Raw genomic sequence first — 18,485 nt, forward strand, 5'->3', positions numbered from 1 at the left:
CATACATATTGTGTGTGGGAATCCTAATTGAATAACTAAAAAAATATGGGTAATGCTACATGTACACGTAGTCTTACACGTTGGGTTACACATGACACTTAAAATAGGCTGATGTACTGCAGTGTACTCGGGCAAAACAATAATGGCCCAGCAAGAGCTCTCCTTTGCCACAAGGAAGATCCCCTTGCCCAACCATCAAACACTTTATAAATGTCTCAAACACTACAAGAAAAACTCTCAAAGACAACATTTTTTATCAGTTGTCGTAAGGAGTTTAAAACTGTTGTAGATGACCCTGTTGTTAAAAATCACGCTCAAAGACAACATTTTTTAACTGTTGTCTTTTAGAAAAAGACAACAGTTTTACAACAGTTAAAAATGTTTTCTTTTATCTCAAAGGCAACATTTTTTAACTGTTGTCTTTGAGCGTGATTTTTAACAAAATGACCTTCTACAACAGTTTTAAACACCTACGACAACAGGTAAAAAAACGTTGTATTTTTCAAATAAAAAACAAAAAAAAATTAAAATTTAATATACAATTTTTTAATATTATAAATAATTTAAAGTACAAAATTCAAAAATAAAATTTAATATACAATTTTTCAACATTCGAAAATAATATTTACAACATTTTGAATGCGTATTCGGACACGTATAAAGAGTTCATTTAATAACTCGAACGTATCGGACAACCCAACATTCATCTTCTCAAACAGCTTTCTTCCATTTTTCTTGAACTTGTTTAATTTAATCATGTAAAACTCTTTTTCAACCTGCAAATATCAAATTCTACGTAGTTACTCAATTGCATAAATTTTTAGCATGGGATTTTACGAAACATGCTACTTAGTAAAACATAAGCTGTATGATCGAAGAATATGTGCAAATTACAGAGAGGTAAAACAAGGGTTGGGGGCAGCCAGTTTTATTTTACCCGGTCGGTAGCAGAATCTCCGACATGCCTATTAAGAACTTTGTGATTAACCCCTTTCTTGGTCTTGCTATCCTTGCTCAATGGGAGCAGAAGTGTTGCGTAGCTCCAAACCTATCTGGAAGTTCTGCACCAACAAAACTCATATTAAGAGTTGTAACGATGGGGAAAAAGTTGGAATATACTCGAGCAGACACGACCCTTCAGATAACAACAAATGCTAACCTGGCAGGGCGGCGGACATCTTTTCGGCATTGTACGATTTTGCGATGCTCAAGGAACAGGAGAAATCCCCAGATTGCTGCTCGGATTTATGAGGAGATTTTTGTACGCCGTGTTCTCTGTTTTGGGGCTGAGGTATTTCCTGGAGCCGGAATCTGGGTTCTACTTCTCGAGGGAGGGGGAGGAAATCGGATCGGAGCTGTCGCGGTCAGTGTCTGCGGCGCTGATCCGCGAGCTTCTTCCGGTGGTGATGTTCTCTGATGAGATGGATCTACCAGAGAACTGCGTGGTCTACTTGTACAAATTCAGCGCGGAGGATGAGATTCGACGGCTGACGAACTGCAGGCACATATTCCATCGGAGCTGCATGGACCGTTGGATGGACCACGATCAGGAGATTTGCCCGCTTTTACGTACTCAGTTCATACCAGAGGATCTGCAGGAGAGTTTGAATGAGAGGCAAACATTTATTTTTAGAATAATTTTTTTAAAAAAAATAAAGACAACAATTTTTACAAAAAATGTTGTCGTAGCTCCTAAAAAAACCGCTCATAGACAACAGTTTTAGTAAAAATTGTTGTAAAATGAGAAAAAACAACATTTTTATGAAAAACTGTTGTTTTTTTATTGTTGTTATTTTGAGTTTTTCTTGTAGTGAAATAGATACACATATATATACATAAGTACATACGTGCACACACACACACACACAAAATATATACATATAAATATATACACACACACACTTAGTAGTTAGTACCTAACATACATTTTTATCTTATTTATGTATTTGATAGAGAATCATATAACATTTTTGTATTAATTGTCAAAATTGTCACGTCCCAGGTCGAGGCCCTCACCTGCATGACTGTACAATGAGCTCATATAGCAACTAATCCGTATACATCCTCGTTTTACGAAAATGATTAACCTAAATTTCTATATAAATCCATTGAAGCCCATTATAAACCATTCTTAACTATTCAACTATTCTCATGTGGGATAGGGGAATCACAATCACTCCTCTTTCAGAATGCGACGTCCTCATCGCAACCTGACCCTCGATCCACCAGCAACGGGAATCTATAGGTGACTCCTACAGGTTCAAGAGGTGGCTCCTATGATAGCACTTTGTCCCACAGGTTCAAGAGGTGGCTCCCAACATCGTAGCACTTCTTCTTGAAAAATACTTATTTCTCGAGGTTTAGCCAGCTGGTGACCGTCTATGATACAACTTCAATCTCAATCTCCAGACCCAAGGCGATAGACACTTGCGTTGTTCCCCAACATTCATTCGAAAATAATATACCTCATAAGTACAGATTTCAGAATTTAAAACCAAAATATTCTGATGATGTCGAAAATTTCCCTCGGATTCGATCTGCTAGAATGGATCCACCAATTTTTCTCCAAAGCAGGTTGGGTCGGGCACCAATAGGTCCTACACAAGCTATAGCTAGGTCAGGGGGCGCCGAAAGTGTTTTCGGCGTGACCCCACCGATTCCTAAGTCAGTGCACGAAAGGCAAGGGGTATGATGAAGACGAAAACTGAAGAATATGAGTGCGTGAATATGTGAATTGAGAGTGAATGATGATGAATGAATAAAACCATAACAATACCTGTATTTATAAGGGTAAGAGGAGCTAGTTACCTAGTCGAAGTAGAACTAGTCTTGAGGCAGGACTCCTCATTCATTGGACCACCCTTAAAACTTATCTCTATCTTGTGAATATCTGTATATGGTCAAGCTTGTCTTGTATGCATCTGAATCCTACTTGAACTATAAAAGGTATACATGGCCCATTAGGCCGAGCTCAGGTAGGCCCATTAGAGGCAGCCCAGGTCATGGTAAGACATAACATGTAGAAAACTGGGTTGGACCTTACCTTCTAATAATAATCCCATAATTGGGTCAACCCTTATAAAATCATAATGAACGGGTTTGGGTTAGAATAATTTCACAAGTTATCAATAATACCTCCCTGACTGGTCTAAAAGAAGAATGAACTTAGACCGAGTATGAGTAGAATACCGAACCCCGTGTGCTTCTTATGGAAGGCTCAGATTTTGATCCCCGTGATGCGTTTCTTGCGAATGGTTCAGATGACCCCTGATGATACGGTTCCCAAGACCTGTTAGCACTGACTCGGCCCGTCCCGAGCAGTAGATCGAGGTGACAATCAACGGTCCTGATTGATTCACCTCCTTTATAAATATCTGCAAAAATGTTTCACTTTTACTTTTCACCACCACACTGTTACTCTGTCCAAATCTCCAGAGCACGCCCGACCTGACCTAAGAGCATCTGTCCTGAGGTGATCTTTCTCGCACCGACTCACCCCCTGTGTTATGTAAGTCTTGCATCTCGCTCTTTTTAATGTATTCCCCTTACGAGACGTCCATTACGGAAAGAGTAGAGTTTGTAGAGGCACCCAATTCTCCTCGTAATGACCCCGAGCCCTCAGACTTTAATAATCCAGACTCTGACCTGGATTTGTCTGAAACTCGTGAGGAAAAAATGAGAAGACTTCACAAACTTAGATCCAACGAGTCCCGATTATCTGCCCAAGGAAAAAAATGGTTTGAGGTGTTAGCCTCCCATTTAATTCCTAACATGGGTCCCATCATTAGGGAAAGATCGGGTATGCCCAATACTTATGACCTCACAATCCCGAGCTGTAAAGACGGAGTTCACAAACCATCCACTAAATTTTTAAGTTTCAGCATAGATCAGGTAAAAATGGGTTTTAGGTTTCCCATCCCGAGCTGCATCTTGCACTTGTGCCAATATTTTTGTGTATGCCCTAGTCAATTGTCACTGAACTCCTTTAGTTCGATCCTCTCGCTGGGTGTCCTATTCTGTTTTTTTAGAGTCCCATTAGACATAGGGAATTTTCTCAAATTCCTTAAAATTAAAAAGACTGCCCCGGGCTGTTTTTACATCTCTATGCTACCCGAAAATTCCTTTTTGAGAAGGAATCCTAGATCACACAAGGGCTGGACAAACAGATATTTCTTTGTCAAACCCGACCAGCCCTGGGAATGCCGAGCTAACTGGGCAATGAACTTCACGACCCCTGACCCCCCAGCTCTGTCCTCTTTTGACCTCACAAAATTTCTCAACACAGTGTCTGCTCAAATCTTTGACATCGAGAACCTGATCGAGGATGATTTTCTCTGCCATTACGGCTTCAGTGAGAAAGGGATAGAGATCGAAGGGGATGTAGGTAGTACCCCTGTACCCATGCTACCCTAATATAAACGACGGGATTTGCATATTTATTGCATTTTTATTTTCCAGACGACATGATTCGCTCTGTCATCATGCCTGCTAACTTCATAGCTGCTTTGAAGAATCTAAAGAGGAAAAAACCCGAGGATGCGGAGGCTAGCTCGCACCCCGAGCAAGACACCACCGAGAACTCCAAGAAAAAGGGCCCGGTAAAAGACTTTGAATTCTTGCCTGAGCTCCAGTAGCAGCCTCCTGTTTCCTATTTTGCACCCCGAACTAATATTTATCCTTATATATTATCGCAGACCCTAGCTTGGGGAGGGGAGATCACTAGCCGAGCTTTCAAAGCCCGGGAGGAACATACCATGAACCAAGAGGTGTTTGTATCTCGAATTTCTGAGCTCACTCGAAAAACACGTGATATGAAGGGGGAACATGATGAAGAAATGGCCTGAATGAAAGCTGAAGTTGAGTCCAGTCGCACTGCCATGGAATCTGCCAACTCCAAAATTGCGGAGCTAGAAGTTGAGAAGGTAGAACTGGAGACTGCTGTTCGAGGTCTGACCAAGAAAGTTGAAGCTTCCCAGGAGATTGCATGGGATGAAAAGAAGAAAGAATTCTTGAACTCTTCCTAGTTCGCCGACCTGGTGTCCATCAAAGCGGCTGCTTTCTTTGAAAAAGGTTTCAAAGGATGCTTGGCTCAATTCCAAGCTAATGGTTATTCAGAAGCCGAGCATCCCGCTACTTTCCTGGACTGTGTGAAGGCTTTAGAGGACATGCCTGGTGAGGACGAGGTGACCCTAAAAACACTTGAAGGGCCCAACTAGGGATAGACCACCGAGCAGACCGATGATCCTACCCCTTAGAAACTTCCCTCGTATTTGTTGATAAAAAAACATGTTTCATTATGGACCCTGTGTGGTCGGCTTTTGTTGTTTTGTTTTTAGCTTGGGATTAAGACCTTGAATGCTTGAATTTGAGTTTTATTTAAGGCCCTATACGGGTCCCGACTTCACATATGTTGTCTAAGTATTCTCAGTATGATACAAAATTCCTCGTACCTTAAAAAATAATATTGAATTCCAGGTCTGTGATCCTATCTAGGTATATCTTCCCAAGCTAATAACTTCACGCAATCCCAAAGTGATGAACTCCACACATGCGATCAATCATGCGAGGATCGAACTGTAGATCGGGCACGTACAATACCACTAGGAGTGCCCAGGCCCGAGTTGTGTCCTGATCATGAAATGTTGGGGATAGTTATCTTTTCCCAAAAATTAATCATAAATGTTGCTCCATTGCAAAATTATCCTTATAATTTTGCAATTTTGGTTGATGAAAGGCTTTTACTGGACTTTGATGTATGTTATTCCCGCATGGAATTTATATTGCCATGGAGGTGGGTTTTAATGTGTCAGACCTGCCTGGACTTTTGATTACCACTGAAGTGGGTTTTTGAGTGACACTGATGTGATATTTTTGTTCCAGTCCTGCCTGGAATTTTAATGCCACTGATGTGGACTTGATGTGCCAGACCTTCCTGGACTTTATGAGACCATTGAAGTGGGTTTTTGTGTGCCATTGATGTGGTATTTTTGTTCCAGTCCTGCCTGGAATTTTAATGCCACTAATGTGGACTTGATGTGCCAGACCTTCATGGACTTTATAAGACCACTGAAGTGGGTTTTTTGTGTGACACTGATGTGGTATTTTAGTTCCAATCTTTCCTGGAATTTTAATTCCACTAATGTGGACTTGATGTGCCAGACCTGCCTGGACTTTATGAGACCACTGAAGTGGGTTTTTGAGTGCCACTGAAGTGGTCTTTTGTGCCAGACCTACCTGGGCTTTTGATTACCACTGATGTGGACTTGATGTGCCGGACCTGCCTGGCCTTTATGAGACCACTAAAGTGGGTTTTTGTGTGCCACTGATGTGTTCTTTTTGTTCCAGTCCTGCCTGGAATTTTAATGCCACTAAATTGGACTTGATGTGCCAAACCTGCCTTGACTTTATGATACCACTGAAGTGGGTTTTTTATTGCCACTGATGTTGTCTTTTTGTTCCAGTCCTGCCTGGAATTTTATTGCCACTAATGTGGACTTGATGTGCCAGACCTGCCTGGACTTTATAAGACCACTGAAGTGGGTTTTTGATTGCCACTGAAGTGGTCTTTTTGTTCTAGTCCTGCCTGGAATTTTAATGCCACTGATGTGGACTTGATGTGCTAGACCTGCCTGGCATTTGTGAGACCCATGAAGTGGGTTTTTGTGTGCCACTGATGTGGTCTTTTTGTTCCAATCCTGCCTGGAATTTTAATGCTACTAATGTGGACTTGATGTTCCAGACCTGCCTGGACTTTATGAGACCACTGAAGTGGGTTTTTGTGTGCCACTGATGTGGTCTTTTTGTTCAAGTCTAGACTAGAATTTTAATGCCACTGATGTGGTCTTTTTGTTCCAGTCCTGCCTGGAATTTTAATGTCACTGATGTGGACTTGATGTGACAGACCTGCCTGGACTTTATGAGACCATTGAAGTGGGTTTTTAATTGTATGTAAGTAGTAATATTTGATTAAGAAAGAATGTTTCTCAAAAGTTCAAAAATATTCGGATTCAAGACAACAGGACTGACTCTTGAAAATTAAAGTACTGACTTATAAAACTAAATACGAGAAATAAATAGCACAAAAAGATGACTCACTGATTGGAGACCAGCTCAGTGAATTACATGACAAAATAGACCTGAACTGAGCTGCTAGGGATAGTATCTTTTCAAGTATTGGTCATTCCACGACCTTTTTCCTTTCTTGCCTTGGGCGTCCTCTAAGTAATAAGCAGCCACTTCGGCTTTCCCTATTATTTTGAACGGTCCTTCATACTTGGAGTCTAACTTTACTCTTTCTCCTTGATGTTGAATCTTTCGCATTACCAAGTCTCATTCTTGAAAAACCTTTGGATGCACCCTTTTATTATAAGCCCGAGTCATTCTTTTTCGATAGGCTGCAAGTCTTATTGTTGCTCGGGTTCTATTTTCTTCCAGTAAGTCAAGGTCCATTGCCCTCAGCTCTTGATTGTTTTCTTCGTACGCCATTATCCGAGCACTCTCTTGTCCAATTTCTGCTGGCAGGACGGCTTTCGTCCCATACACCATGTTGAAGGGAGTTTCACCAGTTCCTGATCGGGCCATAGTTGGTAAAACTAGAGTACCGAAGGGAACTTTTCTACCCATTTTCCCTTGGCTGTATCAAGGCGTGTTTTAAAAGCTTGAACTATTGTTCTGTTTGTAACTTCTACCTGTCCTATCCCTTGCGGGTATGCTACAGATGTGAAAACTTGTTCGATCTTCATCTCTTGACACCATGCTCGAACTTTAGCTCCACAGAACTGTCTCCCATTGTCTGACACCAACCTGCGCGGGATCCCAAATCGGCACACTATATTTTTCCATAAGAAGCTAAGAACTTCTTTTTCTGTTATTTTGGCTAGGGGCTCGCCCTCAACCCACTTATAAAAATAATCTACTGCGACCAGCAAAAATTTCCTTTGCCCCAAACTAAAAGGGAATGACCCTACTATATCCATCCCCCATTGATCGAAAGGGCAAGCAACCACAACTGCTCTCATGTACTCTGCGGTTCTACATTGCAAGTTAGCATGTCTCTGGAAATTATAGCATGAATTGACCAGATCTGTTGAATCCTTTCGTATCGTAGGCCAAAATAAACCAGCTAAAAGAGCTTTCCGAGCTAGAGCAATACTGCTTAGGTGACTTCCACAACATCCTTCATGAATTTCCCGTAATACATAATTTTCCTCCTCGGGACCCAAACACATTAACAAAGGTTGAGAGAAAGATCTTTTGAACAGAATTTGGTCGATCATGACGAAGAGAAGGGCCCTTCTTTTTTACTTCCCTAGCTTTCTTATTATCACTCGGTAATTCCTTCTTGGTTAGATATTTCTGTATATCATATCTCCAATCCCCTTCTGGTACTTGAGCTATAATATTGTCAAGAGTTTCTAGCTGAGGCACAAGTTCCCGACCTGAGACAATGGGATCAGGCCGGTCACTTAAGGTACTGGCTAGGCGGGCCAAGTGGTCGGTCTTAATATTTTCAGCTCGAGGGATGAGCTTCAAGTTTAGCTCGGTGAATCCTTCTTTGGCCTTGTCTAATGCTTTGGCATATTTCATCATTTTCTCATCTTTGATCTCAAACTTTCCATTGCTCTGTTGGATGGCTAATTGGGAATTGGAATATAGAGTAGCTCGGGAAATACCCATGTTTCATGCTGCCTTGAGTCCAAGTAATAATTCCTCATATTCTGCTTCATTATTAGAGGCTCGGAAGTCCAACCTAATGGAAATATTATTTTCTTCACCCCAAGTTGATATGATGACAATTTCGGTCCCGCTTCCTGTTTGACATGATGACCCACCTACAAAAATCTTCCATAGCACCTCTTGATCTAGCTGAATTGTCTCTGCCAAGAAGTCGGCTAGAGCTTGAACTTTTATGGCTGTTCGGGGCTCAAATTTGATTTCATATTTTCTCAACTCTGTAACCCATCTGACAAGTCTTCCCGATGCATCTGGATTAGCTGCAATTTTTCCCAGAGAACTATTGGTGAGCACGGTGATAAGGTGTGAGAGGAAGTAAGGCCTTAACCTCCTAGCTGTGATATCCAAAGCAAAGACAAGATTTTCTTGAGTTAAGTAATTGAGCTCGGTGCCTTTTAAGACATGGCTGAAAAAATAGATTGGCTGATGATTTATCCCCTCTTTCCTAACCAGAACCGAGCTGGTAGCTTGGGGGGTGACAGCCAAAAAGAGGAACAGTTCTTCCCCTTGAACGGGCTTATTCAACATCGGTAATTGTTTAAATAGTTCTTCAAATCCTGAAAGGCCTTCTCACTTTCCTCATTTCATTCAAAATTTTTTGTTTTCCTTAATTCTTTGAAAAAAGGGAGGCTTTTGTCTGCGGATCTGCTTATAAATCAGGCTAACACCGTAATTCTGCCTGTTAATATTTGTACCTCTTGTATGTTCCTGGGCGAGTTCATAGAGATGATAGCTTGGACTTTCTTAGGATTAGCTTCAATTCCCCTTCTTGTAACCATGTAACCCAGGAACTTGCCAGCCCGAACTCCAAAAGTGCATTTGCTAGGATTTAACTTAAGCTGATAATTCTTCAAAGTCTGAAAGGTTTGAGTTAGGTCGGTAATGAACTGTTTAGTAGTTCGGGTCTTGATCAAGATATCATCCACGTACACTTCTATATTCTTTCCAATTTGTTGCTTGAATACTTTGTCCATCAATTTTTGGTATGTAGCCCCCGCATTTTTGAGTCCAAATGGCATAACAACATAACAGTAAGTTCCTGTTGAAGTAACAAAACTCACATTGTCCTTATCTTATTTTGCTAAAGGAATCTAATGATAGCCTGGTATCCATCCAAGAAACTGAGTATTTTATGTCCTGCCGTTGAATCGACAAGTTGATCGATTCTAGGCAAAGGATAACAGTCCTTGGGGCATGCTTTGTTCAAATCCTGAAAATCCACACACATACGTCATTTGCCTGTAGATTTTGGGACCAGGACTATATTAGACAACCAGGTCGGGAAGTGGATTTCCGCGATGTGTCCGGTCCCCAATAACTCCTCTACCTGCTCTGGTATCACTGAATCCTTTTCAGGACTGAAGTGACGCTTCTTTTGAATAATAGGGCGATAGTCCTTCATTACGTTTAGCTTATGTTCTGCTACTTCTCTTTGTACCCCTACCAGGTATGAAATTGACCAAGCGAAAACATCTTTATTTTTTTGCAAGCATTCCTATAATGGTTCCTTCAGGTGTGCTTCAAGGGTGCGAGCGTCCCTTACCATTCCGGATGGAGGAGAAATCATGATTCCTCTATTTCTTCTTAAGTGGTGACAAATGTGTCTTCTATCAGATTAACTTGTTCCCTACTGGAGAGTCCGGGTCGGTCAACAATTTCATTCCTGGCCACTTTTTGTTCTATTATGACCTCTTCTACATAACACTTGCGAGCAATGACTTGATCACCTTGCACTTCGCCGTATTCATTACCTACTGGGAACTTTATTTTTTGATGCAGAGCTGATGCTACAACCATGAAATTAGTCATGGAAGGTCTGCCTAATATGGAATTATAAGCTGACGGAGCATCTACTATAATAAAACTCACAATGCGGGTTTTTCGAGAGTTATTTTTTCCCAAAGTTAGGGGCAAGTGCACTAACCCAACAGGTCGGATTGCATGACCTGTGAAACCAAATAGTGAAAGTGAAAATACTTATCTGATTCCCGATTTCGAGGTCCTTGCTCGGTCCACGAAGGACTCTGTGTGAGTTTTCGATCATCACAAATTCAGAGGGCTCGGGTCTTGCTCATGCATAAAGGAGTAAAAAAGGTGAATTCCCCCAAGAGGGCAGGTTGGGCTGATTGCCCTAAATTGGGATTACTGCTCGGGGCTCTACTATTCTTCGGACTTTTGGGCCGCTCTCTCTTTACATTAGCTTGTGAAGCTTGTATCTCTTCCATGTTGACATATTTTTCAGCTCGGGCGAGTAATTCCTTGTATGTTTCAGGTGGACTCTTTACTAAGGATTTGAGAAGGTCTTTTGTATCCAGCCCCTGCATGAAGGCGCTAATGAGTAGGTCGGTGCTAGCAATGGGTACCTCGAGAACCAAAGCACTAAATCTGCGAATATATGCTCTCAAATTCTCCTGTTCACGTTGTTTGATTGTGAAGAGGCTGAAAGTAGTAGTAGGATTCTTTTTGATACTGGCAAAGTGATGCAGAAAATACTTGCTGAAATCCTTGAATTCTCTGATTTCTCCTGGACGTAACAAATTAAACCATTGCTGAGCTGGTCCTACAAGAGTAGTGAGGAAGACCCTACATTTGATCGGGTCAGAATTGTAGTGACCCTTACCTAGATCACATACTAATCAGAAACCTAAGCATGCAATTAATTGAATTAAAACAGTAAGCTAGAATAAACTGCGAAAACAATAAACATTATACAATCCCAAGAAAAGAAATCTGCAAATACCCCAAATATTTATGCAACCAAATCGAATACTGTATCATCCCAATACATCAAAACGAAGCTCCAGCTGGCCATCCACTGCCTAGTCCCTCCTGGATCCACCCGCCTCATCCAATCGCAAACCTGCCCCATGGAATAGGTGTCCAGATATACAAGGTACAAGACGTGAGCATAAAACGCTCAGCACGAGAGTATGAGTATACCGTACTTATGAATACATGAATGCAAGTGTAGAGCCTACTGAACTAGAGGCCAAGGATCAGATAACAAAGATAGACCGGGCCCTGGTATGTAGCATCTTGTGTCGTCGCTTCAGGAGGTGGCTCACATACCAAAATACCAGTGGATACTCCGGACCCAAATCGATGGAAGTCCATCCACTAATAGGATAGGGTAAAACCCTACTACTAGACATCTCAAATAAGATAGCTCATTATGCAAATGTATGCAGCATAAAATTATGTCATATAAATCATGCAGTCACATAATACATGCATACTCAGTCAGGATATCTCGAACAGTACTTTCGTACCTCAACTAATAGGCAAGCTCTACCGGCTCTAGGTCCACACCTATAGTCCGCACTACACAGCGAAATGATACTAATATCATTAAAGTGCTCTAAAAGCCTTAACTAAGCTATTGCATACTTCTAAATATTTTTAGGAAGCAAAAGCTATACCTACGTCCGTCGTCAGCACTTTGATGTCAATGCCTCCAGAACTTGGACACAACTCCGCTGCAACTCCCGAACGCCTCGCCGACCCTCGGGTCAAGCCTAGAAAGGCTAGAAATACTAAAATATGCTTATAACAAGAAAGGACTCGCGGAATTGGCAATGAAAAGTGAAGCCTTGGCCCTATATTTATAGGACACGATCGGAACCTCCGATGCGCCATCGGAGCTTTCGTTCTTGCTTATCTGCCACGTGGCAAAATTTCATTGGCTGGCTACAGATAGGGGATATCGGAACCTCCGTTCCCGATCGGAGCTTCCGTTGCCCCACACATCATGGATGACATAATACTATCGGAGCTTCCGTTGCACACCGGAGCTTGCGATCGCCATCGGAGCTTCCGTTCCCTACAACGGAGCTTCCATTCTGATCAGTCCTTAATGGTTCATTATGCGTTGATTAATCCCTTAATCACCTATTCTGGGTACGAGCTACTACAAGAATACTTATGCAACAGTGCAGCATTCTCAAATCGTTCTAGATGTTCTTCGGGATCTCCTTTACCATCATATTCCCCGATGTGAGGCTATTTAAAATGGTTCGGGAGGTCTGCATCCAATATCTCTGGAGTGAAGGGGATGCTCCTAACCGTAGTAACTAGGTACCCGACCTGCTTTTTCTTAAGTTGCTTCATCTCTTCTTTCAACCTTTTTTTTTTTTTACACAATAGCCTTTCTCTTTAAATACTTCGATCGTAGTTTTCCGGATCGTGGGACCAAAAAGTGAGTGTGATTCACAAATTAATGATGATAGAGATTGTGGGCCTAAAAAGCTACACTGGATCGTTTACAGTTAGCAATGGTCCCATATCCATATTGAAGTGTTGGGAATAATTAAATAACCCTACCACCATCACTACTTCACTTTTAATTCAAAAGAGTTCAAATCCACGAGCACCCTTGGGATCGAGATTATCATTGCTGCAAAATTCATATACCGAACCGAGTACTCCACGGAAGATGAGTAGGAATTATCTTCTAAATTTTTTTTTTTTATAGGTTTATCGTTTTTAGAAAGTACAAAAGTATAAAATATTAAGTTATATTTGATATCTCGTACAATATATCTGCTTCAAAAAATAAATAAATAAAATCTCGTACAATATACCATTGATGTGTTTTAACTCCTCGTATTAGGACAATTTCCAATCTCGAATCGGATGTAGATAAACACAATCGTTAATAGTCATTTGAATCAGCCTCAAAATTGTGATAATATTATTGGGATTCATATGGGATTCCAAAACAACGTTTGACTTTACAAAAGTCAAATGCATGTATCAAATCATTTAGCTTCCAATATGTGAGAAGCATATGTTACATCAGCAAAATATAAGCATGATGTAATAATATATATATACCAACACCTTAATTAAACGAGTAAAAATTATTTTGGTACATGAACTATTGATAAAATGTCAAATTGGTACATAAACTATTGAAAATAATTTAATTGGTATATAATCAAACTCAAAAGTCAATTTTTCTCTTTAGTTAAATTTCTTTTAAATTGAATATTGTTATTAAATTGATTAATTGAACTACATGCATATTTTTGTCTTTTAATTTATTGTATTAGTTACAACTATAAATATAAATTCATATTTACTAATTACTATACCATAAAAATAATATTATATATCATTATACGAAAAAATATTCAACGTAAAATTTATAGATTATAAATGAAAGACACACACATATATATAATTTTTAATTTGATTAATATAAAAAATAATATTATAACATAGATAAACAGAAAAATATATATCTTTTATTATATATTTTTAATATATATTATTTTCGAATATATAATTTATCAATTGTTATATATATATATATATATATATATATATATGTGTGTGTGTGTGTGTATGCGCATGTTTGTATTAATTAATATTTACATTGTTTCGTATAATGAGTACGATATCTTTTCTATAATATAAAATCTAATTAAATATAAATTTATGTTTATAATTGTATTAATAAAATAATTTTTAAAAATTAATTGTGTATCTATTTTAATTTAACAAAAATATTAAACTTTAAAATAATGTAGGTGAAGGGTAAAATTAACTTTATAAGTTGATTATGTACCAATTAAACCATTTTCAATAGTTCATGTATCAATTTGACATTTTACCAATAGTTCGTGTATAAAAATGAATTTTACTCTTAATTAAATATACTTGAGGTTTATTCATCTTTTCGGAAGATCCTTTTATTTCCATGCAGGCAATACTAATACATATATAAAATTAGATATTGAATTAATAATCTAATCTAATTTCATATTTAGTTTCAAATTTTCAAATGCATTATTTATCTCACATGAATCAAATCATTAACTATTTATCTCATATCAATCATATCATTGATATAAAATTATAATATCACCCCTCATATATATATTTTTTATATTGATTAATCATTTAAAAGGTTAAAAAATATAATTTATCATTTTATCTCAAATTTAATCATTCAAACTAAACATATTATTATTTATCAATTACTATTTCACATCTAACTCAATCATATTAGTAATCATTTGATTTTTATGTAACCAATCTTATCTAAAACAAAACGGACATATTATATTAATGTTTCATAATTTTCTAAAAATTTTATTCACCTTCATAACATAACCATTATTTTCAATATAAAAAATAATATACTGTTTGGTAATTTTTTTAGGATGATTATATTTTTTTACAATTTTATTGTATTATATTTTAAATGTCCTTATAAAATCTAAATCAAGTATGATTGTCAAATGATATATTTATAGAATCTCATTTCAAAAAAATTCTATGAGACGATATCAGTGTCAATGTTTTGAGACAGATCTCCTATTTGACCCGATCAATAAAAAATATTATTTTTTATGGTGAAATTATTATTTTTCATTGTAGATATGAGTCTGATCGATCCGTCTCATTGAAAACATACTCATTTCATTTGTAACATATTTATCATACGCTCATCATGTGAGTGAAGAATGATGTTTGATCCAAGCCGCATATAATGTTATCATGGGTCAAATAATGAAATCGAGATGAGTAAAATATGATATATGATAGGTTACACCTAAAAATTCAACTGGGCCTGAGCCCAATCAAGAAGGTCCACTCCAAATATTTTTGAGGTCCAAACTTATTTAAATATTATATATATTTAATTCAAGCAGACCCTGAATTCTACAAAAGCCCATAAGAGGCTCAATCCCATGAAACTCTCCAAATATCTATAAATAGCTCAAGTAACTTCATTATTACGATATACACATTATTTAGCACTATATTTATTTTCTCTCGATTATTATTATTTGAGTAATAACTGACTTGAGCGTTGGAGTGCCTTCGCCGGGAACCCTCCCGGCTTCTCTGACTTTGTTTTGTGACGTAAGAACAACCCACTGAAGATCTCCACAGGGAACATATAAGGATTTGTTCATACTCCGGACTTTGCGAAAGCAACATGTCATATACAAGTGATTTTTGGCTACATCAGCTTGGCGCCGTCCGTGGGAACTTGTTCTTTACGTCATTGAGAACACATATTACTTCAAAAATGTCTCAAGGAAATAATACCAATGGAAACGCACTACCAAGCATTACTCTCACCCATGAAGCCTTGACTGCACTAATGGAAAACACAGCAGCACTCGCAGCAAAAGATGCAGTTGCTCAGTATCTAGAAACACGTAAGCGCAAAAGCAGCAAGAAAAAGGCTCAGACTGAAGGCTCATCATCTCTTGACCCTAATAACGAAGACCCAAATAAAGATAAGTCTAAAGTGAATGATAAAGATCAAGGGGGACCAAGAAAAATAATACTCAGAAAGACGGTGAAGCAAGTGTTCACACAGTTCATGAAACCTCTAGCGAAAACAAAATCACTAATCCAACCCGGAAGGATGGATCTCGCACACATGTAACTGGAGAGAATTCGTCATCAATTTTGCCGTCACGTTGAAGCCCCTTCACTGATGACATCCTATCTGAAGCGTTACCAAAGGGGGTCAAAATCCCCAGTTTACCTGAGTTTGATGGAACGAGTGACCCCCAAGATAATATTGACAAATTCTACGCGAAAACGGATTTGTATGATATCACAGATGCAGCATACTGTAAAATTTTCCGAACAACATTATCAAGAAGAGCACTCGCTGTTGGAACACGCGTTCTCTGATCACACGGATGTGATATCCGGAGCAGCGGAAGTTTAAAAATTTTATTTTTTGATATGGAACGATTTCATATCGTGAGTATCAAATCCTAACGATTAAAATTGTTGCAAGTAAAATAATAAACACAGTAAAATATTTTACCTCTTCAAGCAAAGGCTTGATTATGGACTCCAACAGAATTTAATCTGCTCTTCTTGTAAATCCCGGGAACCGATGACTATCACGATCAACCTCCGGAATTAAGTCCACGAATAGAAAACTAAAACTCTCTGATTGATTGCACTAGAAATCAATTAGATGTTTATCAAAGAGAATAAACAGATTTGATCTGTCAATTCAGAATGTAATTTTTCACAAAAATTACAGACTGAATTATCTCAAAAAGAAGCAGAGGAATTCAAAAATTCCCCTTGAAATATTATGCAGTATTTTCGAAAATTGCAAGAGTGAATACTGTGTAATTTTCGAACACTACACATGTATTTATAAATAATTTCTAGACTAGATTAAGTTATAATTATATTAGGACACTAACTCCTTAGGGCCCATAATCCATAACTTAAGCCCAACAAGCCAAGCCCGTTATTATAGAAATTAATATAAAATTCATCATGACTCCGATTGATAAACTGATTTCACCAATGTGCACAGAAACCATTTCTACACCTTTTAAAGACAAGATAATTTTCTGAATCCGAATTCAGTGATTTCCAAAAATGTCCATCCCTATGTCATTTTAGGAAATTCCACTCCCTTTAGTTAAGAAGTCCAACTTCTCTTTCATTAAATTTAACTCTTTAAATTTAACTATCTCAACAAGGTTTAGTAATCCATTACTTGTGTGACCCTCAATGGTTCAGGGATACAGCTAGCCGTGGGCTCACAACTCCTTGTGACTCGAAACAACGATTTCCGACTTACCCAATGAATCATGGTAAGAGCGTCTAGCAACATCGCCCCATGATTCCCTAGGTATCACTGATAGTGCCTGCAAGAACCAGTAAATTTTGGTTAGCGTACAGTACGGTCCCTTCATCCATATATCCCGATCGAATCAACAACCATTGGTGCATCGAGAGTCGTTCGAGATTCGATAACTATGCAATGCATCTTGAAGATCAAATAATGACATCGCATGTGCTACTAGGAAACCGAGTAACCTAAAACACATCATGTACTCTGGCCAGAGATTCGTCACACTAATATCTCCTCAGATCGCATAGGATATCCACACTCGCAAGTATGTGGTGAATCCTTGACAACAAAGCATCGAATCCTATATGTGTCGTAACTGTATCCAATCCCAACACCTGATGACCCCAATAGAGTCGGTAAATGAGTCAAAGTACAGTACTAGCATATAGAGTCTCAATGATGTTTCAAGTAGTAAGGACTAATGGTGTACAACCAAAACCGCGGACTTATCCACTCAAATAATAATAACTACTTGGAAAGTCCGAATAGGGTAGTTCGATCATTCATCATATGAATATCCATTTGCATGCTTTGAACATCTCCATGTCCATTACCAATGAAACGTGGTACTTGGCATCACAAATGCTAGTCTCAATCTCGAGCGATCCTTATCCTTATTAGCGGATGGCTCAATTGACTAGGAACTATTTAGAATATACAGTGACTATAAGATGTGTTTTATAATAGTGATCTCTCTTTATTCACTATCTCATCTTACTTACACTATAGTATATTCAAGGTCTTTATCAAAAAAACAATAGTATATCATAATATAACAATATGAAGAAAGACAAAGAAAATGCCATTAATGAATGTAAATTATATTAAACAAAGATTGTTTATACATAGAGTCATAAAAGCCCTTAGCCACAAGTTGGCTAACCGGGCACCCACTCTTTCAATCTCCCACTTGCCCTAAAGCCAACTAGTCATACTACGTAATCCCATTGCTTCGCGATGTTTGTCAAACAATTGTCCTGGCAAGGGCTTAGTAAGTGGATCAGCGATATTGTCTGTAGAGGCCACTCTCTCGACAGTGATGTCTCCTCTTTCCACAATCTCCCGGATGATGTGGTATTTCCTCAGTACGTGTTTGGATCTTTGATGAGACCTTGGT

General features: G+C 38.6%; 1 protein-coding gene across 1 annotated transcript; it reads right to left on the bottom strand.

Annotated features, from left to right (window-relative positions):
* Positions 1-8,679: 8,679 nt before the first annotated feature.
* On the bottom strand, positions 8,680-9,261 carry LOC140877618 (uncharacterized). The gene has a single exon (XM_073281156.1). It carries the CDS (start codon positions 9,259-9,261, stop codon positions 8,680-8,682), a length of 582 nt encoding a protein of 193 aa, XP_073137257.1.
* Positions 9,262-18,485: the final 9,224 nt, after the last annotated feature.

This window comes from Henckelia pumila, chromosome 2 (assembly GCF_033568475.1).
Source record: "Henckelia pumila isolate YLH828 chromosome 2, ASM3356847v2, whole genome shotgun sequence".
NCBI classification, from domain to species: Eukaryota; Viridiplantae; Streptophyta; class Magnoliopsida; order Lamiales; family Gesneriaceae; genus Henckelia; species Henckelia pumila.